General features: G+C 43.1%; 1 protein-coding gene and 1 pseudogene across 12 annotated transcripts in view; both read right to left on the bottom strand.

The window, feature by feature from the left end:
• Positions 1–27,813, bottom strand: part of ACACA (acetyl-CoA carboxylase alpha) — a 276,124-nt gene that overhangs the window by 222,619 nt on the left and 25,692 nt on the right. For 5 of the 12 annotated variants that reach the window (XM_078063979.1, XM_078063957.1, XM_078063964.1 and 2 more), the window contains one exon: positions 1,964–2,010. The exons of 2 other annotated variants lie outside the window; for them this stretch is intronic. Coding sequence is in view for 1 of the 10 variants with exons in the window: in XM_078063957.1 (XP_077920083.1) it covers positions 1,964–2,010 (47 nt within the window). In the remaining 9 variants the exon portion in view is untranslated. Of the gene's footprint in view, positions 1–1,963; positions 2,011–8,342; positions 8,447–15,677; positions 15,822–19,363; positions 19,453–27,813 lie in introns of those variants that run through there. 5 more of the 12 variants (XM_078064002.1, XM_078063973.1, XM_036104783.2 and 2 more) reach the window with 5 other exon arrangements.
• LOC118543647 (ubiquinol-cytochrome c reductase complex assembly factor 2 pseudogene) lies at positions 2,311–3,335 on the bottom strand (annotated as a pseudogene).

The following is a 27,813-nucleotide window of genomic DNA, read 5'->3' as shown; positions in this document are numbered from 1 at the left end:
GCTCAGCGGGAAGCCTGCTTCTCCCTCTCCCACTCCCCCTGCTTGTGTTCCTGATCTTGCTATCTCTCTCTGTGAAATCTTAAAAAAAAAAAAAGATTTAAAAATGTTTGGAAATCACCATTAAACATTAAAATGACACGTGCACCATTATTCTTGTGTCATTGGTGAATCAGAGCTTATTCATTTACAAAGACAAAACAGTATTTGTAAATGATAGAGCAGTGATTCTCAAAAAATGTAGTTGCCAGACCAGCAGCAGTAGCAGCAACATCACCAGGGAACCTCTTAAAAGTACAGATTCTCGGGCGCCTGGGTGGCTCAGGTGGTTAAGCGACTGCCTTCGGCTCAGGTCATGATCCTGGAGTCTGGGGATCGAGTCCCGCATGGGGTTCCCTGCTCAGCAGGGAGTCTGCTTCTCCCTCTGACCCTCTCCCCTTTCATGCTCTCTCTCTCTCTCTCAAATAAATACATAAAATCTTTAAAAAAAAAAAAGTACAGATTCTCGGGCCCTACCATAGAGCAAATAACTGTATCAGAATCTACAGTTTGGCGCCCAGTATTCTATATTTTAACAAATCCTAAAAATTTGAGAACCACTCTGCTATAAGAATAAAACAGTAATAACAAATTGCCAGGAATGCTAAAAAAAAAAAAAAAAATTACTTCTAGGTATTTCCCAATAGTGAGTTAGAGATTACTTTGGTTAACTTTTATTTTAAAAACTAGAATCAAATATAAAAATGGTATGCAACGGGAAAAACTTGACATCTAAATTTACTATACATTCCTCCTTTGGGATACTAGGTTTCTTTAAAATAATTTTTAAATGTCTCCAAATTTTATTAAGATAATCACTTCCAGAAATCTAAAAGAAAACCAATCATTTAAAAAGAGAAAGAAGAAAGGAAGGAAAAAGGGAAAAGAAGGACAAAGTGAGGGAAGGAGGGAGGGAAAGTTCCAACAGATTGCCCACTTTGAGGAACACCAAAAGGTACAGCAACAAAAAAGTCTACTTCTTTCACATTTTAGAGCAGTAAATAATCAAGTTTAAGAAAAAAAAATAAGAGGGGCGCCTGGGTGGCTCAGTCGTTGGGCGTCTGCCTTCGGCTCAGGTCATGATCCCAGGGTCCTGGGATCGAGCCCTGTGTCGGGCTCCCTGCTCTGCGGGAAGCCTACTTCTCCCTCCCCCACTCCCCCTGCTTGTGTTCCCTCTCTCACTGTGTCTCTCTCTGTCAAATAAATAAATAAAATCTTTAAAAAAATAAAAATAAAAATAAATAAGGAAAGACCCCCTTCCCTCCCCACCCCTGCAGAATTCCAAATTCCATCTCAACTAACAGAAAATAATGGCTGCCTTCTTCACAGGAGAAATAAATAAGGCATTCAGGGGCATGTTCTAGTTTAGAGTCTGACTGAAATTAGATGACTACACAAAAAAATAAAATTCATGAGAAAAGAGCAATTCTCTGATTCCATGGGAGAAGAAGAAGAAATGATTAATAAATGAGAGGCTCCATAAGGTCAACTTCAAATTTTTCTTTCCTAGCTAAGAACATGAAGGCAGCCTCCCCTGAATTGTTGCAAAGATTGGAAGCAGCTCAGCTGTCAGCAGCTAAAGAGCCTATCAACCAACCAGCAATTCTACTGAATGGTATCCCCGGGCACAAGCCTGCAAAGCACCAGAAAAGAGAGGTCATGTATGGAAAATCACTGAGTAGATGTCCAGACACTCTAGAAACTACTCTACAGCCCGTCCCACTTCCATTGAATCTAGTCCGGAATTAAAGAGAAAGGGGGGTGGAATGTCAGACCATTCACTTCAGGTTATCCCCCCCTAAATCTGCCTATGTTCTTTTTGTAGAAGGCAACTTTTCACATAAATGCCTACAGTTTAATATTTTAGCACATGAACATGAAATTTTTATAACACTGTAAACATGAAAGAATATTATTTGTAACTGACCTCTTATAATTCTTACTGTCTGAGCAGATATCCACCTCCAAAAAGAACTAGAGAGAAAGAGAGAGATTTGAAGTGCTTTTATTTTTTAAGAAACCCAAATTTTAGCAATTCCTGTTTTGCTCAGCATGATACAAAACTGATAGTACTCAAAGTATAATTTTTCTGATCAAATCTATTGTTTAATTTGAAGCATAAGGTTCAGTTGTTTAACTATTGTTTATTCATATCTATAAATCAAAAGCATTACACAAAGACTTTGTTTTTTCATGAGAGTATTAAACAATAATCCAAGCTTACCACTTCATGAGGTGCCTTTTCCAATTGTATACTTCGATGAACATATTCCAACCCTATGATAGCCAATATTTCATCAAAAAAGAGGCAGGGGGGAGAAGAGAACCACTAGATCCCTTGGAACTCAGACTCTGATTATATTTCCAAATGGTTATACCCACATATAAGGTTGGAAGCCAGGAAAGGGACAGATCTTGCATTAAATTAAACTAAAAACTAAATCTAAATCCCTTTAGATCCCTAAAACTCTAAGGGATCAAGAAGTCTCTAGCTACTTCCCGAATCCTAGGTTTCCTTCCATGCCCAACAATTTATATGTATCCAGGGTAAAAATTCTCAACTTTGGTTATGTATAACAATCACCTATGGAGCTACTTATTTATTTATTTTTAATTTGAGTATAGTTGACACATGATGTTACACTGGTTTCAGGCCTGTGGAGCTTTTTTGGGGGGAGGAGGGGAATCAGGCAGTTTTATTTATGATGGCAACTAGAAGACTCCACGCTTAGGAGCGTGGGCGAGATAAGGACTGAGCCCATGCCTTCTGCTTTTCGTTGGGATTCTTGGGGGCAAACTTCTCCCCCAGTTTCTTCCACATTCCTTTATTCATTTCCTTAAACTCTTTCAAGATGTCTGTGGACAGGATCGGCTTGTACTCTTCTGTGGACAGGCCAGTGAAGCTCATGTCTTTGGGGCAAGGGTCCTTGTGTTTTTAACAGTTTGAATGGAGCCATGTGAAACTCTCATACATCCGATCACAGGCCTGAGGCTCTACAATCTTGAGTACTCTCTCCCTCCGGAAAGGCCTGTGCTACGCCTGGCCCGTTTGGTCTCCTCCACTGGCCATTCCTCACAGAGTCTTAGGAAACGCCAGCAGGGGCTGGCCTCCATTTTGGGCCATCCCATGGTGCTTTTTAAAAACGTATCTAAACTCGGGCGCCTGGGTGGCTCAGTTGGTTAAGCGACTGCCTTCAGCTCAGGTCATGATCCTGGAGTCCCTGGATCGAGTCCCGCATCGGGCTTCCTGCTTGGCAGGGAGTCTGCTTCTCCCTCTGACCCTCCCCCCTCTCATGTGCTCTCTCTCTCTCAAATAAATAAATAAATAAATCTTTAAAAAAAAAAAAAAAAAACCGTGTCTAAACTCCACCCCAGATCTACCAAATCAGATTCACTGCTGGAGGCCCAGAGATCTGAATGTTAAGTTCCACAGCTGACTGACACTGATATATCTCCAGGCTTGAGAACCACTGATACAGGGTGGAGAAGAAATCCAGAACTTCTAAGACCTCGAATGACAAGCGATAGGACTGGGGACAGTGCAGGTATGTTAACTGAGGAAGCTGGATTTACCCAATTATGTGGTTTAAGCTGGTATTATTCCCTACAGTTGTGGTAGGGAAGAGGGGGTGTGAAGAGGAAGGAGAAATGAAGTAGTTTGAATCAGATGCAACCAAAGGGGCAGTAGAGCTGGAGTCAAAACCTAGGACTCAAGCTCAAATTCTGACTTTGCCAAGTATTGGCAGTGCAAACTTGAACGAGTCACTTAACATCTCTGATTCTCGTCATCCGTAAAAATAAAAAGGTCATACGCTACCTCAGGGGACTGCTGTGAAAACGGAGAGCATATGAAGTATTCTGTAAACTATGTACTAGACCAGTGTTTTTCAAACTATGGGTTACCACCAAGCAGAACAGTAAGAAATAAATTTAGAAGGTTACAACCAACATTTTATTTTTTTTTTTTTAAAGATTTTATTTATTTATTTGACAGAGACAGAGATAGCGAGAGCAGGAACACAAGCAGGGGGAGTGGGAGAGGGAGAAGGAGGCTTCCCACAGAGCAAGGACCTATCCCAGGACCCCGGGATCATGACCTGAGCCGAAGGCAGACACTTATCCGGCTGAGCCAGCCAGGGGTCCATACAACCAACATTTTAAAAATGAAGGGGCGCCTGGCTGGCTCAGTCGGTAGAACATGCCATTCTTTTTTTTTTTTTTTAAGATTTTATTTATTTATTTGACAGAGAGAGACACAGTGAGAGAGGGAACACAAGCAGGGGGAGTGGGTGAGGGAGAAGCAGGCTTCCCGCCGAGCAGAAGCCCGAAGTGGGGCTCGATCCCCAGGACCCTGGGATCATGACCTGAGCCGAAGTCAGACGCTTAACGACTGAGCCACCCAGGCTCCCCAAGCATGCCACTCTTGATGTTGGGGTTGAGAGTTCGAGCCTGGCGTTGAGCATAGTTTACTTTAAAAAAAAAAAAGTCATGGGCGCCTGGGTGGCTCAGTCGTTAAGCGTCTGCCTTCGGCTCAGGTCATGATCCCAGGGTCCTGGGATCGAGTCCCACATCGGGCTCCCTGCTCAGCAGGAAGCCTGCTTCTCCCTCTCCCACTCCCCCTGCTTGCGTTCCTGCTCTCGCTATCTCTCTCTCTGTCAAATAAATAAATAAAATCTTTAAAAAAAAAAAAAAAAAGTCATTAAAAATGAAATAGAACAGAACACCTGGGTGGCTCAGTCAGTTAAGCATCTGCCTTCGGCTTATGATCCTGCTTCTCCCTCTGCCCCTCCCCACTGCTGGTGATCTCTCCCTCTCTTTCTCTGACAAATAAATAAATAAAATCTTAAACAAAAAATGAAATAGAACAGAAGATGTTAAGAGTAACCATACTTTATAAGGACGAATATTGTTCTGTGAATTTTTGTATCAGTTATATGTATGTCAAAAAAAGTCTTAGAGTCACAATGAATCCTTTCTCTCCTGCCCCCTCCACTTTATGCTCTCACAAGAGAACAAACACAGTGACTTAATACCTAAACCAATGGTTCTTAAACTTTCTTAGGTCAGGACACTATTAGAAATCTGATAAAAGCTCTGGACTCTTTCTTGACAAAAATTCACCCTCACACAAAATTCTGCTTACATACAAGTTTAGGACCCCCAAAGCCTTGCCATGAATCAGGTTAAGATCCCTCTCTCTAGAAAGAAGACAAAGAATGGAGGTGATCCCTGGGGAAGGCTCATATAGCTGCTATCTCACCACCTCCAGAAGAAGGCCTTTCCCCAGACGGAGGGGTAGTACATTCTGCTTATCCAAATAAAAATTTTCTTCATTAGATCAAATTGTCAAATTCTCCTTTATTAAAAAAGAAAGTGTTTAAAATGTTCTTGAACTGTTAGAAACTCTTCAAAATATTTGCAGAAGGCTCCCAAACTATACCCTATGTGCCTGAAAATGGGATAAAGCTAATTATAGCTAATGCACTTTTATTTAAGAGTCAGCCTGCATTTCACCCAGGGATATTTCTCTAAATAAAACAGAACAGATTTTACCAAACTTATATAAGATGTTTCCCTTGAACTCAAGTGACACTATTTTCTAAGTGATTCTAATAAAGAGGCATCAATTAGTTTTCATAGCCACTGATAAAGTATCCAAGCTGGGGACACCTGAGTGGCTCAGTCGGTTAAGTATCTACCTTCAGCTGAGGTCATGATCCCAGGGTCCTGGGATTGAGTCCCGCATCAGGCTCCTTGCTCAGCGGGGAGCCTGTTTCTCCCTCTGCCTGCTTCTCCCTCTGCTTGTTTTCTCTCTCTGACAAATAAATAAATCTTTAAAAAAAAAAAAGTATCCAAGCTGACACAACATGTCCTTGCCTTTTAAGTCATAGTAACTTCATTTAAATTTCTTCAAAAATAATCACTGAATTTGCTTTTCATTTTTGTCGTTTTACTGATAAACTTTTAAACGGATTTTAGTATTAATTCAGTAACCATGAGAGTTTTTTAAAGCCACATTTTATTTTCCTGAAGTTTTAAAGATTTTACCTATTTATTTATTTTTAGAGAGAGAGCATGCGTGCCTGAGCTTACTGGCGCGTGAGCTGGGGGAGGGGCAAAGGGGGAGAGAGAGCCAGAGGGAAAGAATCTCAAAGGGACTCCGGGCTGAGCACAGAGCCCGACTCAGGGCTCAATCCCGTGACCCTGAGATCATGACCTGAGTCAAAGCCAAGAGTCGGATGCCTAACCAACTGAACCACCCAGGTGCCCCATGTTTTAAATTTTAAAACAAAAAGCACTTGTGTCCCGAAGAGTGAGATGGATGATGTATACTGAAGGATAAAAAAGATTTGGTCCCTGGCTAAGATGCTATAGATACCTAAAGAAACAGACAATTATAGTAGTGTAATAATTGTTAGGTATGGAAACACAAAGAAGAAAGATACTTTATCCAAACTTGGAGGTGGTAATGGTGAGGACAGGGATCAAGGAAGATTTTCCAGAGTGGGAAGACGTTGACAATAAAGAACTGGGATATAAACAAGGACAGAGAGGAAGGAGCACTCCATGTAGAAGAAGCCACTGAATAAACATCCAGATTGTAGAATACAATGACTTATGAGAAATACCAGACCTGAATGGCTTCAAGAGTTTGAGGTAATTTCCTTCAAGAGCCAGCTGGGGGCTTTTTGTTTGTTTTTTTTTTTTAAACAAGAGTGTATTTCCTTAGGGTAAAGTAGTCTTTAGAAAGAAAGTAACATTGTGTAATTGTCTATTCTATTCTTCATTTCTCAGCCCATGGATATAGAATATTTTTCAAGGATGAAGCTGGTGAAAGCTTCTGCATCTTTCAAGAAATCTTTAAAGAAGCCTTGCCAAACTTCTGGATAAAGATGGTAGGTTGAATACATACCCATTTTGTTCCTCCCTAAAATCCTACTAAAAAACAAAAGTAAAGGGGCGCCTGAGTGGCTCACTCGATTAAGCATCTGCCTTCAGCTCAGGTCATGATCCCAGGGTCCTAGGATTGAGCCCCACGTTGTCGCTGGGCTCCCTGTTCAGCGGGGAGTCTGCCTCTCCTCCCTTTGTCTCTCTTCCCTCTGGTGTGCGCTCTCTCGCTCTTTCGTATTCACTCTCCCTCTCTCTCTCTCAAGTAAATAAATAAAATCTTAAAAAAAAAAAAGGAATTCTTTTAAAAGGTATAATTCACAAAAGACTCCTCCCATCTCCTCCCCAACCCCAAAACCCCCCACCCCGCAAAAGAAAGTCAGGGGAGACAACAGCAAGATAATTTTCTTGGAAAGCAGATGGAAACATGATAAATGACTACACAAACCTGGGAAACTAAATCATAAGCCATCTGTGGTAAACTCATAATCAACACACTTTATATCAAAGAATCTTGAAAATGTTCAGAAAATGGAAGTGAATGATGGAGCTAAAATAAAGAGGATCTGGTTGAAATTTTGTTTCAGAGGCTTCAGATCCTTTGATTTCCTTCCCAACTAGTAAAGCCAGGTGCTGGGGATACTGGGGGATACCAGCAACAGTAAAGGGGAGAGCACCATGTTGAAAATGGAGAAATTAAGCATATTGAGTATGAGCTCCCAGCCTTCTTTCCCCAATTTTCACCAACCAGGAGGGAAATTAGAAGATCCTTCTTTGTGGAATCTAACTAGACCAAGGGAAAAAAACCTCAAAAAGTAATGCTGGAGTTCACTAATTAAGATGCCCCACCAGATCACCCTATACGGAAGTTAACAGTCAACCAGCCTCATTCACATTCACATAATCTTGAATTAGCTTTTCAATCATCCTCTGTTAAAATTAAGCAATTAAAGATTACTATATAGTCTGAGAAAAACCTCCAATATGAAAGAATCAAAAACAACTACCTATAGAAAAAAAAATGCAACTAGAAGGGGTTATGTGGAAATAGAAAATGTTAAAAATGGAGCGGGGGGGAGTAGGTGACTTTATTTTATATGTACAAATGTTTTTTGCAGAAATAGAAAAGCTGTCCTAAAATTCATATGGAATCCCAGGAGACCCCCAAATAGCCAAAAAAATCTTGAAAAAGAACAAAACTGGAAGACTCATGCTTCCTGATTTTAAAACTTACTACAGGGGCAACCTGGGTGGTTTAGTCAGTTAAGCACCAGCCTTCAGCTCCGGTCATGATCTCAGGGCCCTGGGATCAAGCCCCATGGCAGGCTCCCTGCCCCTCTGCCTCTCTCTGCGCTCATGCTCTCTGTCTCTCTCAAATAAATAAATAAAATCTTTTAAAAAAAACAAACAAAACTTACTACAAAGCTGCAGTATTAACATCAAGACAGATATACAGACCAGGGAAACAGGACAGAGAGGCCAAAAAGAATGAGATCTTGCCATCTGCAACAACAGCATAGACCTAGAGAGTATAACAATAAGTAAAATTAAATTAGAGAAAGACAAGTACCGTATGATTCCACGCTTGTGGAATTTAAGAAACAAAACAAATTAATTTTAAAAAGAGACAAATAGGGGCACCTGGATGGCTCAGTCAGTTGAGCATCTGACTCTTGGTTTCAGCTCAGGTCATGATCTCATGGGTCCTGAGATCAAGCCCACATAGGGCTCTAGGCTCAGCGCAGAGTCCTCTTGAAGATTCTCTCCCTCTGCCCCTCCCCCCACTGGTGCTCTCTCACCCGAAAGCTCTCTTTAAAAATAAATGAATCAGTCCTTTTAAAAAAAGAGAGACAAATGATAAAACAGACTCTCAAATACGGAAAAGAAGCTGGTGGGTTGTCAGAGGGTAGGTGGGTGGGGGGATGGGTGAAATAGGTGAAGGGGATTAAGAGTACACTTATCATGATGAGCACTGAGTAATGTTTAGAATTGTTGAATTATATTATACACCTGAAACTAACATAACAGTGTATGTTAATTGTACTTCAATTAAAAAAAGAGAAAGCGCAGAAATAAACCCTCCCATACATGGTCAAATGATATTTGACAAGGGTGCTAAGACCATTTAATGAAGGACAGCCTTTTCAACAAATGGTGCTGGGAAAACTGCATCTCCACATACAAACAAATGAAATTGGACCTTTCCCTCACACCATATTAAAAAAATTAACGCAAGGGCGCCTGGGTGGCTCAGTTGGTTAAGCGACTGCCTTCGGCTCAGGTCATGATCCTGGAGTCCCTGGATCGAGTCCCGCATCGGGCTCCCTGCTCGGCAGGGAGCCTGCTTCTCCCTCTGACCCTCCCCCTTCTCATGTGCTCTCTCTCTCATTCTCTCTGTCTCAAATAAATAAATAAAATCTTTAAAAAAAAAAAAAAAAAAAAATTAACGCAAAATGCATCAAGGCTTTAAATGTAAAACCTAAACCAATAAAACTCTTAGAAGAAACACAGGACAAAAGCTTCATAACATTGGATTTGGAAAAGATTTCTTGGATATGACACCAAGAGCGAGCTTAACAAAAGAAAAAATAGACAAATTGGACTTCTTGAAAATTAAAAAAAAATTGCACAGCAAAAGACTATCAACAGAGTAAAAAGGCAAACCAAAAAATGGGAGAAAATATGTGCAAATCATGTATCTGATAAGAGATTAATAACCTGAATATATAAAGAACTCCTAAAACTCAAACCCAATTCAAAAATGGGCAGAGGACTTAAAATGAAATTTCTCCAAAAAAGATATATGAGTGGCCAATAAGCACGTCAATATGCTCAACATCACTAATCATTAGGGAGACACAAATCAAAACTACAATAAGATACCAACCCATACCCATCAAGAAGGCTACCATCAAAAAAAAGAAAAAAGTGGAGAAACTGGAACCCTTGGGCACCATGAGTGGGAATGTAAACTGGTACAGCCAGTAAGGAAAACAGTATGGTGGTTCCTCAAAAAATTAAAAATAGAATTACCATAAAATCCAGCAATTCCACTTTTGGATATATACGCAAAAAAACTGAATACAGGCTCTCAAAGATATATTTGTACATCCATGCTTATAGCAGTATTATTCACAATAGCTTAAACATGGAAAAAGCCAAGCGTGCACTAATGAATGAATAGGTAAGCAAAATGTGATATACACATACAATTAAATGTTATTCAGCCTTAAAAATGGAAGGAAATTCTGCAATATGCTACAATGTGGATGAACCTTGAGGATATTATGCTAAGTGAAATAAGCCAGTCACAAAAAGACAAATGCTGTATAATTCTACTTACATGAGGTACTTAATCAAAATCATATAGACAGGAAGTAGAATGGTGGTTGGCAGGGGCTGGGGGAAGCAGAGAATGGGGAACTATTATTTAATGGGTATAGAGGTTCAGTTTCACAAGATGAAAACTTCTGGAGGGGCTCCTGGGTGGCTCAGGCATTAAGTGTCTGCCTTCGGCTCAGGTCATGATCCCAGGGTCCTGGGATCTAGCCCTGCATCAGGCTCCCTGCTCAGCGGGAAACCTTCTCCCTCTCCCACTCCCCCTGCTTGTGTTCCCTCTCTCACTGTGTCTCTCTCTGTCAAATAAATAAATAATCTTTAAAAAAAGAAAACAAAAGAAAAAAGTTTTGGAGATGGGTGGTAGTAACAGATGCACAATGTTATAGATGTATTTAATACTGAACTGTACTTTAAATGGTTAAGATGGTAAATTTTATATGTATTTTACCACAACAAGAAAAATTGAAGAAAGAAACACCTCACAGGTTACATATTAATTACAAAGGGGAACAGGTACTTTTACAATGGAGAAATACAGTGATCACTCTAAGTGTTTAAATTATCACCACTATTAGGACAAACTGACATGAGTTGCCTCCAGATGTGATGCAGTTAATAGAGTCAAATGCTCATCTTCCATAGTAGGACATCAATAGGAAATGTCTAAAAATGAATAATCAAGAGGTAGCAAGACAATGTTATATACAGATGAAAGGGTATAGTAATAAATATACCAGCCAAAATAAATGAAAGTGCGAAGGGGGTGAGGGAATGCTGTTTGACTGTAACAAACTCTGTAAAACAATACTTTTTAAACTATGTGCATGTATAACTTCGATGAAAATAAAAATGTAGGGGCGCCTGGGTGGCTCAGTCAGTTAAGCGGCTGCCTTCGGCTCAGGTCATGATCCCAGGGTCCTGGGATCGAGCCCCACATCAGGCTCCCAGCTCCGCGGGAGGCCTGCTTCTCCTTCTGCCACTCCCCCTGCTTGTGTTCCCTCTCTCGCTGTGTCTCTCTCTGTCAAATAAATAAAATCTTTAAAAAAAAAGAAAATAAAAATGTAAAAAGTTCATCCTATAATGTTAAGCGAACAAAAGGTGAAGAATGGTATATAAAGTGTGCACAATTTATATTTAAAAAATTGGCAGAGGGGGATAGATGTTTGAACATGAATAAAATCTCTGATAATTACTAAGAAATTAACAACTTTAAATTTAAATCAGTATGTCTGAGAATGACTGAGAAATTATAATAAGAAATTAAGGGGCGCCTTGGTGGCTCAGTTGGTTGAGCGTCTGCCTGCAGCTCGGGTTATGATCCCAGAGTCCTGGGATCGAGCCCGGCATTGGGCTCCCTGCTTGGGGGGGAGCCTGCTACTCCCTCTCCTCCTCACCTGTGCTCTCTCGCTGTGTCTCTCTCTCAATAAAATCTTTTTTAAAAAATTAAAACATATTTTTAAAAAAGAAATTAAGAACACTGCTTGCCTCCTGTGACGGGAACTGGGCAGCTGCAAGACAAGGTTGGGGGGGAGACTGTCTTTTTATATGTTTTAAAATTCTGAACTATGTGAATGTATTACTCATGTGTTAGCAACTGAGGCTTTTCAAATAAGTTTAATAAAAAACTTTACCAAATTCCATGCCACTCTTGATACCTTATCTCATATCTGCCTGAACATTTAAGTAGACAACAGGTATGTCATTCCCTTGTTAGTGTTACTGTGTAACTGACTATGAGTTACCTCCTCAATGAAGCTGGGAAAGTTATTATCTCTTCTGATTGTTTTGGACCCACCACCCCCAATAGCACACAGCGTTGTGTAAACACTAGGCCTTTGCAGGCTGAGTGTTCCCTAGGAATTCAAATGAACATTGGAGTTACAAAACTAGGAGACAGGAGCCACGTGCTTATTTCAAATATTATCATCTAGAAACATTTGGAGGCCTCCAGGTAAAAAGCCATTTTGTGAATTCAAAAAGCTCTGGGATTATAAATCAATTCGTCCTCATAGTCTTTTTCTTTTTTTAAAGATTTTATTTAATTGACAGAGCACAAGCAGGGGGAGCGACAGGCAGAGAGCTAGGGAGAAGCAAGCTCCCCGCCGAGCAGGGAGCCCAATGACGAGCTTGATCCCAGGACCTTGGGATCATGACCTCAGCCGAAGGCAGACACTTACTTAAGCCATTGAGCCACTCAGGTGCCCCTCGTCCTCATAATCTTATTTCATAGAACAGCATTCAGAAAAAGTGGGAGCCATGATTGAGGTATGTCAGCAGCCTTCCAGAGTCTCAAAGATAAGAACAATATCTTCCTTGAAGAAATATTGCTTGATTTTTTTTTTTTTGGCCCCCCAAGTCCCCTGGATGTATTAAGGCACCGTAGATTACATTACCTGGCAGAGACGGAGAAATTTACAGGTTAAAACAGACATTTCTAATCCTCTTGGAATTACAGCATCTTTTTTTTTTAAAGATTTAATTTATTTATTTGAGAGCAAGAGCGTGCATAAGCAGAGGGGGGAAGCAGCAGAGGGAGAGGGAGAAGCAGGCTCCCTGCTAAACAGGGAGGCTGACACAGGGCTTGATCCCAGAACCCTGAGATCATGACCTAAGCCAAAGGCAGACACTTAACCGACTGAGCCACCCATACAGCATCTTATGTGGTTTTAGAGAGATAGTTTTTAAGTTGCAAATAATGAAGAACTCTGAAAAATTAGTTGCCCTGTGATGCATTAGGTCAGATGATGAACTGCCTATAGTTGGAAGTCTTCAACAGGAGAATCAGATAAAATATTCTCATAATGAGTAGAAAACTGGACTAGAAAATTCCTAAGGTAGGGGTGCCTGGGTGGCTTGGTTAAGCGTCCAACTCTTGATCTCAGCTCAGGTCTTGATCTCAGAGTCGTGAGTTCAAGCCCCGCGTTGGGCTCCGTATTCAGTGGGGAGTCTGCTTGGGATTCTCTCTCTCCCTTTGGCCCTCCCCAGGTGGGCGCACTTTTTCTCTCTCTAAAATAAATAAATAAAATCTTAAAAAAACAAAGAAAGAAATATCAATGTCTAATTCCAACAATTTTTATTTTACTTCTTTCTTCAACCAAGACTATTAGGATATTAGCTATCAAAAAAAATTTTTTTAAAGAAGGAAAAACACTAGCCCCAGACCTGTTAAACCAGTCAGTGTGACAGGTAAAAAAAAATTGTCCTAGTCATTGACTGAAAAGGAAATAGAATGTTACATAGTGATCTACACCTGAACCAGTTCACAGCATTTAAGCGAGGTCAGTATCAGATGAGAGAGTTCTGACGCTGGCTTTCACAATGCCCATTCTTTGACATAACCTAGTCATTATCTCAACTGTAAATTCATTAAACCAAATGCCACCATTCCCCTATCTTTCCTTTCATTTTAAAACAGTTAAATCTTATGCTTGATATATTTCTATTCTGCACTGGTGATTCAAAACAAAACTTGTGGGGCGCCTGGCTGGCTCAGTCGGTGAAATATGGTACTCTTGGTCTCTGGATTATGGGTTCAAACCCCACATTGCGTGTAGAGATTACTTAAAAAAAAAAAAATCTTTAAAAACAAAACAAAACTTCTGCAACGCAAATAAACACAGGCAGATTTATAAATTAATACTATGCCTTTGACAACTTTCATTTGGCCACTTTACAATAGTTAATTATTCTTGGATTCACAACAGTCGTGTATAATTAGAAAAAAGGAAACTGAGGCAAGAGAAGTGGGAAGAGACTTGCTACTTTGTAGCAAGTAGGCACCCACCTGGACACTGCAGCTGCTGTCCTACTGTATAGGACCACAATACTTCCCTTAAAAGTGCCTGTCAAGAGGCGGTGGCTCAGTCGGTTAAGCATCTGCCTTGGGCTCAGGTCATGATCCCAGGGTCCTGGGATCCAGCTCCATATTGCCTCCCTGCTCAGCAGGAAGCCTGCTTCTCTGTCTCCCACTCCCCCTGTTTGGCTCTCTTTCTCTCTCTGTCAAATAAATAAATAAAATCTTAAAAAAGTGCCTGTCAAATAGCACAGAACTTCTTCTCATCACAGGCATCCAAGGCATCCCCAACAAGAAGCAAATCAGAGAATTCCTACTCCCTGAGGAAGAAGAAACCAGGTAACCCAAGCATGCTTCTCAATCTGCACTTTGGGTTGGGGAAAAAAAAAATGAATGAAAAGAGAGATTCAAGGGGACCAACTTCTGAGAATGAAGACCAAAGGGCGCCTGGGTGGCTCAGATGGTTAAGCCACTGCCTTCGGCTCAGGTCATGATCCTGGAGTCCCAGGAATCCCTGCTCAGCGGGGGGTCTGCTTCTCCCTCTGACCCTCTTCCCTCTCGTGCTCTCTCTCATCCTCTCTCTCAAATAAATAAATAAAATCTTTAAAAAAAAAAAAAAGACCAAATTATTAGGTGTATTCCATCACACATTGGGAAATTACAGAAACACTGCTTAAGTAGAGATAAAATCAGGAAGTCCTCGGGTCTTTTGATTCCATCCTAAACTTAGACCCCCAAACAAAAAATATCTGAAATTAGAGTATTTCTCCTACCTGAGAATTCTTATGCTTCTATACAACCCACAAGGCCTACAGAAGTCCCTGATATTTACGGCTGATTCCAAAGGTCCACTAGTGTTTACTTTCCCGTCTTCGAATCCAAAATAATGTTGGTACTGACCGAAGCAGGACCTTCACGCACATCCCTCTGAAATCATTAGCTTCACATACACTTTCCTGCGTTCTATCTCCAATACCTTACCTTGATCGGTATAGCAAACGCGAAGGAGAGTAACAGGCATGTACACTGACTACGTCCCTCACAGAAAACATAATAAAATCCCAGGAGCAAGAACTGGCAAGGGACAACTCGCCTGGCCCTGGCTCCCACCACGATACAAAGACAGAGAAGCCAGGGGCTCTGCACCCCACACTTCACTCTGCGAGAGGAAGACGACTTTCAATGCAACTGGACCTAATCCTCAACATCCCTCTCCCACGTGGGTCTTCTCCCTCTGCCAAGCGCGGGGTTGGATTGAAGAGAGGTCTGGAAGGAATCAGCCCACACCAAGGTTGGGGAGGGGGATGGTGGCGAGCTCCCGGCAGACACCCCAGTCCCTCCTTAGAGGCCCTGGGCTGTACGACTCCCAGTTCCGGGGTCTGAACTCCCACCCCCTACTTCGAGACCCCAGTCCTCTCCGCGTCTCCGCAGAGGGGGAACTCAAGGGCCCAGGGCTGCGGCGAGGGCTGGGCTGCCCCGCACAGGTTGGGACGGGATGGAGCCCCGGCCGCGTGCGGGCGGAAGATGGGAGGCGGCCCCCCTCCGCGCTGCCGCGGCCCCTCCCGGGGCCCCGGCCTCTCCAGGTCCCGGATCACAGGCTCTAAGGCGGCCCTCACCTCACCTCAGGGCGGAGACGTCCGGGGTCCGGCGGCGCCGGGGCGCCCCTGCGCAGATCCGGTGCTGGGCGGGAGGAGACGCCGGCAGCTCCGGCGATGGCTGACAGGCGCGCAGCACCAGGCCGGCCCGGCACACGGGGAAGGGGCGGGGCCTCACGGGAGGCGGCCGCGGCCCCGCCCCCGCCCCGCCCCTGCCTCGCCCCTGCCTCCCACCTCAGCGTGCGAGCACCATGAGGTGACTACGTCCGGGGTTACTCGCGGCCGTTCACCTCTGACCCCGCTCCCCGCTGCGGCGCGGTCTGGCGGGCCTCGAGGAGAGGCGCGGGCCCCGAGGGCCAGGCGACAGCCAATGAGAGGGCGGCGTGGGGCGGAGCGACGTGAGGCGATGCCGATGGTCCGAGCGCCGCTCTGCCATTCGGGGCCCAGCGGCAAGAGGGCGGGCGGGTTCCGGGCAGTCGCGGCGCCCCCGCTCGGCCTTCACCGCCCCCTCTGCCGGGGGCGGGGCCGGGGGCGGGGCCAGTCTGCCTTCTCCTCCCCGCGGAGAGCGGGGTGAGGGAAATGGCCCCACGTGCACCTCCCAGGAGGGAGAGAGGCGCCTGGGCCGCCGAAAGTGAGGGGCCGGCAGGCTTGCAGCACCGGAAGGGAGTGCAGAACCAAAGAGGACTAAGCGGGATAGGCAGTGTTCTGGCCTGGAAGGACCTTATGGTTTTCAATACTAACCCCCTGAAGAGGTGGACATTGCATCCAAGAATTGCCCAGGATCACACAGGCTGGTTTCCAAGTTGGTACAGGCTAACTAACCCCTATTCTGGAACAACACAACCAGCCCCTTGGCTTGCTCAGCAGCCCCAAAGCAGCCCACCCCAAAGGGTTCTGAGGTGCAGGATCCTGGAGCATTGAGGGAAAGCCTCACTAAAGGAAGCTCAGTAAGAAGGGCAGAATGCCAATGGACAACAGTCCTTTGTGCCTTCCTTGAGCAGAGAAAATAGAGGGCAGTAAATTCCCGATTTCTCGGACTGGAGCGTGCCTCCCAAACTCCATTGTGGTTACACCAAGTCATTGAACAGGAGCCAACCAATTTCTCTACCTTTGCCAGTTACTTCATAGTAAGACATTTATGGTGGCTGCTGAAAAGTAATAGTAACAGGAAAGAGTCGGAGTATATAATAAAATTATCGGGTGGAAAAGAAAGAAAATTGGAGAAAATTGCACTTCAGAACAATGGGGTGAGTTTAATCCCTTACAAGAATTTAATGAAGCACCCAGAATACTTTCCTGATCGTTACACAGGCTTGTGCTAAGGGTCTGGAGAGGTATGGTGAATGATGATTTGGTGGGAAGAAGTTCTATGCCAGAGGGCAAAAAGTGACTAGGGTAGAAATACACACTGAGGTCAGAAATTCTTGGGCAGAAGCAGAGGCAGAAAGATGGGAAGATTGGTCAACAAGAATAATATTCACCTAGGACTCCTTATAATACCTAGGTGGTGGCTTCTCCAAGAGTTTACCAACCTACTTTAAAAGGAACTGGAAATAGAAATTTGGAAAGATTTGGACTTTACAGAGCAGTGAACCATATTTCACAATAACTGTGTCTGTCATCGGATGCATCTGTCAATGAACAGAGGAAAGTTAGAACTTAAAGATAATTGGGGGGCGCCTGGGTGGCTCAGTCGGTTAAGCGTCTGCCTTCGGCTCAGGTCATGATCCCGGGGTCCTGGGATTGAGCCCCGCATCGGGCTCCCTGCTCGGCGGGGAGCCTGCTTCTCCCTCTCTCTCTGCTGCTCCCCCTGCTTGTGCTCTATCCCTCTCTCTCTCTCAAATAAATAATAAAATCTTAAAAAAAAAAAATTAAAAAAAAAGATAATTGGGCATATTGCTGGAGGGGAGGTGGGCAGGGGATGGGCTAAATGGGTGATGGGTATTAAGGAGGGCAATTGTGATGAGCACTGGGTGCTATATGTAAGTGATGAATCACTAAATTCTACTGAAACCAATATTACACTATATGTTAACTAACTAGAATTTAAATAAAAACTTGATACAAAAAAATTTTTTTTAAATTTTTTGGGGGGTGCCTGGGTGGCTCAGTGGGTTAAGTGTCTGCCTTTGGCTCAGGTCATGACCCCGGGGTCCTGGGATCAAGCCCTGTGTAGGGCTTCCTGCTCAGCGCGGAGTCTGCTTCTCCTTCTCCCTCTGCTGCACGTGTGCTCTCTCTCTCTCTCTCTCTCTGTCAAATAAATAAATAAGATCCTTAAAAAATAATTTTTTAGGGGCGCCTGGGTGGCTCGGTTAAGCGACTGCCTTCGGCTCAGGTCATGATCCTGGAGTCCCGGGATCGAGTCCCGCAGCAGGCTCCCTGCTCAGCAGGGAGTCTGCTTCTCCCTCTGACTCTCCCCCCTCTCATGTGCTCTCTCTCTCTCTCTCTCATTCTCACTCTCTCAAATAAATAAATAAAATCTTTAAAATAATAATAATAATAATTTTTTAAATAAAACAAATTTTAAAGATAATTGAGCAAAACTTCCTGGTTTAACAAGATGTTTGGCTTGACTGACTAGGAAAAAAAAGGCCCCAGGAAGAGGGAAGCTTTGCCTCTCCCTAATAGTGCCCTCTCAAGTTGGCATGAAGGAAAAGACTTTGGGGGTGCCTGGGTGGCTCAGTTGGTTAAGCGACTGCCTTCAGCTCAGGTCATGATCCTGGAGTCCCGGGATCGAGTCCTGCATCGGGCTCCCTGCTCAGCTGGGAGTCTGCTTCTCCCTCTGACCCTCCCCCCCTCATGCTCTATCTCATTCTCTCTCTCAAATAAATAAATAAAATCTTTAAAAAAAGACTTCAGAAAGAACTAAAAATCTTGAGGCTGCCTCTTTTACTTTCCATATACCTTTCTTATTTCTTATTAAATAATAGGAACTTTGCCCCAAGAGTGTTTCTTAGTGGTGTTGCTGTTTATCAGCCTTAGGAGCACTGCAAAACCAGGGGGTTTCTCTCAGAAACTGTCCTTATGTGAAACTTCAGCAAGCCCTTACTCTGCTTTTGTCCTCACTGAATATTTGAAGTAATTGAGCCCTAAAAAGAACCAGACAAGGCAAGGCCTGATGAAAGAACTACAGTGGAAGAAAACAAAGGATAAGTTAGAACGTCCCAAAACCACTTATATAAGGTCTAGTGATTATCCAATGTTAAGATGAATGGGCAGAGAACTATGTCTTTAAAACAAGACATCTACAATTTCAACAGCTCCTCAGTGCTGTGTTGTTTGGTACATGCCACAACCTGCCCGTCTCTAGTACAGGCTCTTCAGAGATGTTCCCTGAGTTCTTGCCACACAAGCCAATACGTCTGTAAGAAGCGGAGGAGGAGAGCCAAAGGGTGGAGAGAACTTACTGTACAAGACTAACAGGTGGAAGGGAAGAGAGTGAATGGAGTGGCACACTTCTAGAAGCTGAAACTAGATGGCTATAATGGGCTGAATTGTATTCCAAAATTCATATGTTGAAGTCCTAAGCCCCATTACCTCAAAATGTGAGTGTATTTGGGGATAGGATCTTTAAGGAGGAAATTAAAATGTAAAATGGGGTCATTAAGGTGGGCCCTCATTCCAAATGACTTGCATCCTTATAAGAAGAGGAGATCAGGACACAAGGACAGAGGGAAGACCATCTGTGAATCACAACTGATGAAGCACTTACCAGGACTGTGGCTCTTATGCTGGAGATGGGCATCTACAAGCCAAAGAGAGAAGCCTCAGAAGAGACCAACCCTGCAGACACCTTGATCTCGGACTTACAGCCTCCAGAACTGTGAAGAAATAAATTTCTGTTGTTTAAGCCACCCAGCTTGTGGTACTTTATTATGGCAGCCCTAGAAAACGAATACAAGTTCCCAAATACCAAATGGCGTCCAGGTCTTTCAGGAAGGTTATATGAAGGTATCAGGGATTAATCCTGAGCCTTCCAGCTACTTTCCAACCTTAAAGATGGTTTCTCACCCTACTGTAGGTAAAGTAAGAAGACTCCCGAGCAGTCTGTGTCTTTAAGGTGATTACAATCTAGTTAGGAAGACAAACCTAAACACCAAAACAGCGTCTATGTATTGCTCCTTAGCCATGTGGATTTTACAAAAGCCATAGATGGGAGAGGATAAATTCTCAAATATGAGTAAGCCTTGAAATACATAAACAGTATGTGTGTCAACGTCCAAGCCATTTTGGCACTTTATTGTCCATTCTATTTTAGCGTAGGGCAGTGTTTCTTAATGTTCCATTGACCACCTGAAATAGAATCACTAGGTGCTTGTTAAAAATTCAGATTCCCAGCCCCACCGCAGACTTTCTAAAGTAGCAATTATTCACCCTGAAGTTTGAGAACAATAGTTTAGGGCTTATCATTATTGTTCCCTCTTTGTTCCAGTGTCTCTGTTAAACAGCAATGCCTCCTACACTTGCACTTCTAAGACAGGAAAGTCTCAGGTCAGGCCAGAGTTAAATCAAGGGAGGAAAGAAAAGTGCCTTAATAGGAAACGGAACCGTGAAGAGCCCCCTGTCCTGGTGGTTGGCCATGGTTCCAAATTCCTTAGGTAGCAAGGTCGGTGATCAACCTTTACAATAGAGGCTAGAGGAAACACTGGGATGTTATTTCCCACTGGCCTCCGGTATATAACATATACTCTAACCTGGCTTCTAGTTCTTGCCATGCCTATTCTTACCTTGGTAAACTCGTTCTTCCTCCCTCCTATTTTCTGAATCCTTCCAGTCCTTGGAAGTCCCATTTTCTCTAAGAAGATCTCTTTTACTTCTCCAACTTCCACTAATTATCTCTCCTCTGAATTCTTGTACCAATCTGGTCACCACCACACGGTTCAGCATTTATTAGGCTATCATTTTGTGTGTGTGTGTTGGTTTTAGCTCGCCAACTGAATTTTAATAATCTTAAAGGCAGAGAGCATTTCTTAGAGATTGGTACTCCCCTCTGTAGCTCTTAAGAGTACAGATATTAGTAAGTGCTTCACTGACTGAAATAAAGATTAGCTCTGTACCTGAGAGGCCACTCTGCTCCTGATGTCTGCTTATCCGTCTTCATGTCACCTCTGGGAGGCAAAGACACCAGTAGGATATTTGGCTGCTTTATAGATGGACAGACTTCATCAAGAAAGTCAGTGCCTTGACCAGAATTGTGGCTCCAGTTGTGAGATAAGGGGAAGACATAAAGGCCTTATCTGAACACTATGCTTCTTTGCTCTAGTCAGCCATTCAGGTCTCTCCAGAGTTAAGTGCCTGAGGGAACTTCACACCGGAGGGTCCGAAACTATCCTCAAGGAAGCCACATTATAAGTCTGGTCCTAATGATGAAAGGTAGGATTACAAAATGAAGGACATAGTTCATAGTGCAGACTCACCACGATGTTTTCACATGGACACTTGGGTTTTCACATGGGTACTTAGGTTTTCACAAGGCATTTCAGTTCTCCCTCCCTCCTTGTTACTTAATCCCGAATACCTAGTCCCTATCCGTATTTGGTGGTTACCTAATCTTAGCTGCTTCTTCCACAACACCTCCAAGATCTTTTTTTTTTTTTAAATCTTTCTAAGTTCTACATACCTCACAACTAAATAGCTAAAGGACGTTTAAAGGGCCCTTTTATCTAAGGGGAGGAAAATGGACAAGATGACTCATTTAGGTCTTGCTCAATGCTGGGATTTTGACATTTTATATTGATCAGCTTTACTTTTCTCATCTCTGACCTCACTCTCCTGCAAACCAATGAAAATGTTCCTGATGAGTTTACTTTCTACTCCTGTCCTCACCTTCTCTTCAGACTTCTCCAGTGTCTCCATTACTCTTTACATATCAGACTCAGCTTTTTCCTGCTACATGTTTAGGCCCCCACCTATCTACCCCAAATACCCTCACTCTCCACTGTATTATTCTGTATGCAACACAATAAATAATAAAATACAACATTAGTAACTTTTATCAAGGCTCTCCTTTCAAGGAAAAGTGAGCCATCACTCAACTTCCTTTCATCCTTTTCTTCAGTCTTAAAGTTTTCCTATATCATAACTTGGATCAGAAGATTTCACAATATTCCTGTCCTTTCTTACTCTCACCTCTAGTCAACACATCAGACCAGCAGGTAGAAAGCCAAGTCCCCAACACAAGCCTTGCTCATCAGTGGACCTGCTGTCTTGGCGATGGGCTGAATTTTCTTAATGAAAATGAAAAGGAAGAAAGAAGGATAAGGGAAACCAAAAATGAATGAAAATAAAATGTAGTTTAAATCAATGAATGGGGGGCACCTGGGGAGCTCAGTTGGTTGAGTGGCCGACTCTTGATTTCTGGTCAGGTCATGATCTCAGGGTCCTGGGATCGAGCCCTGCAACAGGCTCTACACTCAGTGGGGAGTCAGCATGGGATTCTCTCTCCCTCTCCCTCTGCCCCTCCCCGCTCTCTAAAATAAATAAATAAATAAATTTTTAAATCTTTTTTAAAAAATAAATCAATCAGTGAATGAGATGGCCATAATAAACTGAACAGCATAGTTTTGGGGGTCAATATAGGCAAGCAGAAATGAGATGAGCTGATTCTGAGAACTGGCAATCTAAGTCAAAACACCTCAAGAGCAGCAGGGACTTGCTCTATATTGTAAAGTGCTTGAGCTCTTTAATTAGATAGACCAGGCTTTAAATCTTGACTTTGTCAATAATTAGCTCTGTGACCTTGAGCAAATGACCCCTTTTCTGAGCCTCAGTTTCCTTGTCTATAAAACTGAGGTATAATAGCTACCTTGGAAGGTTGTGTTTTGGATGAAATGTTATAACCAAAATGTAAAGTCTCTAACACAGAGCTTGGAACATAATAAGCACACTGAAAATATCACTTCCTCTTTCCCTTCTGTGCCCCCTTCCATCTCCTACAAGTGCTCAGTACAAGAACAAAATATCCTATGGATGCTCACTTCATTCAGGAATGATTATGTTATTAAATTCACCACCCCATGGGGCGCCTGGGGGGCTCAGTCGTTAAGCGTCTGCCGTCGGCTCAGGTCATGATCCCAGGGTCCTGGGATCGAGCCCCACATCGGGCTCCCTGCTCCACGGGAAGCCTGCTTCTCCCTCTCCCACTCCCCCTGCTTGTGTTCCCTCTCTCGCTGTGTGTCTTTCAAAAAAAAAAAAAAGATCTTTAAAAAAAAAAAATGCACCACCCCACTCACCCGAGCGATTCTGTTATCAAATTCACCACCCCACTCACCCGAGGCCAATATTCCCAGTGTAACAGAGCATGTGATCAGAGACCTAGAGATTATTTGAATCCTTTACCCTCATTTGGATGGAGCAAGTAAACAGGAGAAGTGACTGTGGCCTGGGCTTCTGAAAACTAACCAATATTTCAGGGTTGGCACTCTGAGCCCTGTTCAGTCCCATGGTTGTACCGCACTGAAAAGGCTCTTTGGCCTCTTTCGCAAGGACATGGGACAACAGGAACTTTCATATATTGCAGATAGAAGTGTAAATGGGGACAACCTCTTAGAAAAGAGTTTGGCATTAATTAGTAAAGCTGAATATCCCCTGTCTACCCTATAACCCAGCTCCCATTGCTGAATTTATACTCTGGAGAAACTTTCATATGTGCCCAGGAACATTGTTCATTATGGCCCCAATCTGGAAAAAAACCCGTATGTCTCAGCAGTAGAATGGGTACATAGATTGTGAGGCATTCATACAATGGAGTATTGCAAAACAATGAGAATAAACAAACTGTTGCTACATGAAATACGGATTAATTTTACAAATATAATGTTGAGCAAAAATTCCAGACAAAAAGTATGTTTCCTGTTATATAAAGTTCAAAAATAGGCAAAACTCATCTGTGGCAGTAGAAGTCTGGATAACGATTACTCCTGATGGTAGGTAGCAATTGGGAGAAGTCACAAAGAGAGGTATATCCATTTTGTGTTGTACATAATAAAAGAATGATTCCATTTACTTAAGTTCAAAAGCAGGCAAAAATAAAAAAGCCTATTTTTAGTGATATATATACCAGATAGTTCACTATTTTTAAAAAGCATGGGTAAATAATGGGAAAGAAGTGTGATCAGAAGATAAACAGCTTCTATGACACTGGCAATGTTCAATTTCATCATTAGGGTGATGGCTACATAGTGTTCCCATTATTATTACTGTTATTATTATTAAAACTATACTTATGTTCTATATACTCTTCTATATGTATGATACGTTCCATAATAAAAGAATTTAAAATAAACCAAACCAACCAACCCAAAATGCACCTTTATAAGAAAGAAGAGCAGAGCATGGCATTAAGATAATAATTTTAGAGCTGTAAGAGGCCTTCAAAATCATCTTGTCTGCCTGGGGCGCCTGGGTGGCTTAGTCGGTTAAGCGGCTGCCTTCGGCTCAGGTCATGATCCTGGGGTCCTGGGATCGAGCCCCACGTCTGGTTCCCTGCTCGGTGGAGAGCCTGCTTCTCCCTCTCCCTCTGCCTGCCACTCTGCCCACTTGTACTCTCTCTCTATCTCTCTGTCAAATAAATAAATAAAATCTTTAAAAAAACAAACAAAATCATCTTGTCTAACCATCTCAAGAAACTGAAATAGAGGCCAGAGAAGTTAAGTGACTTACTCAAAGGGATTCAGTCAATTACAGAGCCTAATCTAGAACCTAGGTAAACCTCCTGGCTTCTTGTCAAGTGCTCCTCCCACAGACCCACCCTGATTGATCCATCCAGTCCTAGTTTCCAATTATCTTCCAGAGTCACATCTCTCATCTACACACATCAGAAAACTCACCTACGTTATAGCGCTTTTTTTTCCCTCCTAAATTAGAAATCTTTGCTGTGGGGAAAGGAGATCAGGAGAGATAATCCTCTCCTCTACAAATACTCTAAACACTTCGAAAACCAGTCAAAACATCTAGTGGTACAGAAAGAGACCCAGATATGTTGCCTTGTTAATGCAGCTCTCTTGCTTCTCTGTATCCCACAGTATAGCTACCCCCCCATGCAGGCTGACTTTTAGGCCTTTGAGACACAAAGGAAAAGGGAAGGGTCTGGAAATTGATAAAAGAAAACTCTTCCGCTTTGTCCAAGCACAAGGTTTCCTTTGGGAAGAGTGAGCTCTTCTGCCACCTTGTGACACAGAATGACAATAGCAAGCCCTAGATTCTTTCCTACCCCGGCTCCAAGGGGGCAGCACTGTTAAGTGGCATCTAGGAAGGAACTCATCTACAGAATATTTCAAACAGACAGACGGAGTTGGGGGGGGGGGGGCGGGGAGTGTCTGATATCATAAGGGAGCAGAGAATCATGTAATCATGTGAAGGAAATAGTAAGCAAAAATCATGAAAGGAAAGGCAATGGAGCCCTTTATTCTGCCCTAACCACCTGCCCTGCTAAGAGAATCAGGCAATTGCCCCAGGGAAAAAGGAAATAAGACAGTGTTGCTCTGGGCCAATAAAGATCTGAGGTACTTATGTTCCCTCCACTCAGTGGCCTTGCTTCTCTGTTCCTTTCCACAGCAAAACACCTTGAAAAAGTGACGTACGCTTTTTCACCTCCAATTTCCTCTCAGCCCTCTCCTGCTTCTGCCACTCTGCTAGAACTGCAGTCACAAAACTGTCAAACCCACCGGTACTGTCTTTATTCTACACAACCTCTCTGCACTTGACCACCTGATTCCTTCCTTGCAAGACTCTTCTTTACTGGCTTCTCTGCCATCCACTCTCCTGGTTTTCTTAGCTCAGCTGTCACCTCCTCGGAGAAGTCTGTCCTAACCACTGTAAATGTAACCTCTGCTGGTAGTCCTTCACCTCATCACCTGTTTGCTGCTTCACAACTATCACAACCTCTAATTATCTTGTATTTGCATTCGTGTATTATCACTAGCCCTCTGCACTATTGTCTCTCCAACTGCATTTATTGTCTGCTTCCCATCATTTCGTGTGAACACAGACTTAGTCTGGCTCACTGCTAAAACAGTGGCCGGCACACAGTAGGCCCACCATACTTGTTGAACGAAAGGGTGAAAGGCACTGTGGCTGAATGCTCAGCCCCTTCCACATTTCAGGCAGCACGTTGTCCTCTGGTGACATCTCTTTCCATTCTGTTTCCCCATCAAGACTTCCCCTGAATTCAATTTAGCCAGATTTCAACCTGAATTAAAAATGCCAGGAAACAGGGTAATATTTAAATTATGATCTGACTCAGATCTCATGAACTCCCTCATGGAAAATCCCTTGCCTCAAGCTCCCTTCACATCATTATCAGAGTGTCAGGCTCCAAGACCTTCTTATGCATAGCCAGACCTATGGTGGCTCCAATGAAGAAAGTTTACGGTGAGTAGAAAGACTGCAGAGGCTCATGACTTCGGCAGAGGATCTGCGTAGATCTTCATTTCTGCTGTATGATCCGCCCAGCTATGCTATCACAAAGTCTACGGAGTATTACACTAGATGTAAACTCTTTGCTAAAAGTTAGAAAACTCTACAACAATGGTTATCTGTCTAGGAAAACCTTCCCAAACTGCAGACGGTAGCACTTACCTAGTGCAATAGTCATGGCAATGCGGTCTATTCATGGGTGTGAAAATATGCAAAACTAGGTAGATACGTCTATGCTAACATGAGTTTATGTGTACAACTGTGAATGAACTCTAGAGATTATTTGGTTGGAATTCTCCAGTTATAGAGGAGAAAATGGAGATTCAGAGAAGTCAAGCAATTTTCTCAAGGTGATATTAATAACAGGGCTTATGCTAAAACTCAAGTCTACCAAGTTCTTAGTCCAGTGCTCTCTCCAGTGTAGTTCACTAACTCATTCAGTCCTAGTTTCCTGCTCTATTCTTTTTTTAAAAAAAGATTTTATTTATTTATTTGTCAGAGAGAGAGAGAGAGAGCACAAGTAGGGGGAGATGCAGGTAGAGGGAGAAGCAGGCTCGCCAAGCAAAGAGCCCAATGCGGGACTCGATCCCAGGACCCTGGGATCATGACCTGAGCCGAAGGTAGACGCTTAACCGACTGAGTCACCAGGCGTCCCCCCACTCTATTCTTCAATCGTTTTCCTTAAGAGAAATCTCCACATCTCTTTGTGTCAGTGTATAAATCTATGTGCCCGTGTCAGTGAGCATGCATGTGAATGTCTACGTGTCCATGTGCAAGTATTTGTAAAGCATATCACTGGGTGTTTATGTCCTTTCTTCTAGGGAAACCTCTAGGTAATTACAGTTCCTTATGTCAGCACCAGCTATGAAGTTGGAGGAAGACATTTTGAGTCAATCACTAACAAGCACATTTGGTTCTCTCTCCAATCAGCTCTATTCCTGGGTCTTCAGGAAATGGGGCAAAAATAGGTTGGAACCAGACTCTCCTGGGGTCAAACTTGGTTCCAGGGCAGTAGTGCAAGCGCCTCGCAAGAAGACGAAGGGGCTGTGACAGATTAGCAGCATGTGCTTGGTTTTTAGCCTAATCATTATGTCCTATGATGTCAGCAAGAAAGGTAAGTACTTCTGTAGTCTAATATCCTAGAAAATCCAAAGAGAGACCTAGACTGTTTGGGGGTCTATTCCACCAGATTGAGATAAAGCCAGTTTCTCAGTAGGTGATGCTTTACAGTTATCCCATGTATTCTCTTACTTCTAGGCAGGACTGTAACTTACTTCAACTCAGAGAGATAGCTGTTCCATGGTGAGAAGTCTTCCCGCCCCCTTTTTTAAAGATTTTATTTATTTATTTGAGAGAATGAGGAAGAGAGAGAGCACAAGCCGGGGGAGGAGCAGAGGGAGAGGGAGAAGCAGACTCCCCAGGAAGCGGGGCTCTGTCCCAGGATGCTGGGATCAAGACCTGAACAGAAGGCAGACACTTAACAGACTGAGCCCCTCAGGTGCCCCCCATTGTGAGAAGTCTTCAGAGAATATGATGCATTCTTCTGCCTTATTCATGTAACGAACATTCAAAGTGCTGTCACCATTAGATGTCTTTCTTTACTGGAGGGTGCTGTCACAGTTTCAGTATTATCAACATCTACCACTCCCAAATTCATAACCCTCACAAGATGCTGTCTTCCTTTTTTAAGGTGGTACATCCAAACAGATGGGGATGCTCTTGGGTAGAGGGAGGTAAGGGAGGTGA

The sequence above is a fragment of the Halichoerus grypus genome, chromosome 2 (assembly GCF_964656455.1).
Source record: "Halichoerus grypus chromosome 2, mHalGry1.hap1.1, whole genome shotgun sequence".
Taxonomy (NCBI): Eukaryota; Metazoa; Chordata; class Mammalia; order Carnivora; family Phocidae; genus Halichoerus; species Halichoerus grypus.
Note: the sequence above shows the minus strand (reverse complement) of the source record. Positions and strands in the feature narration are given on the sequence as shown.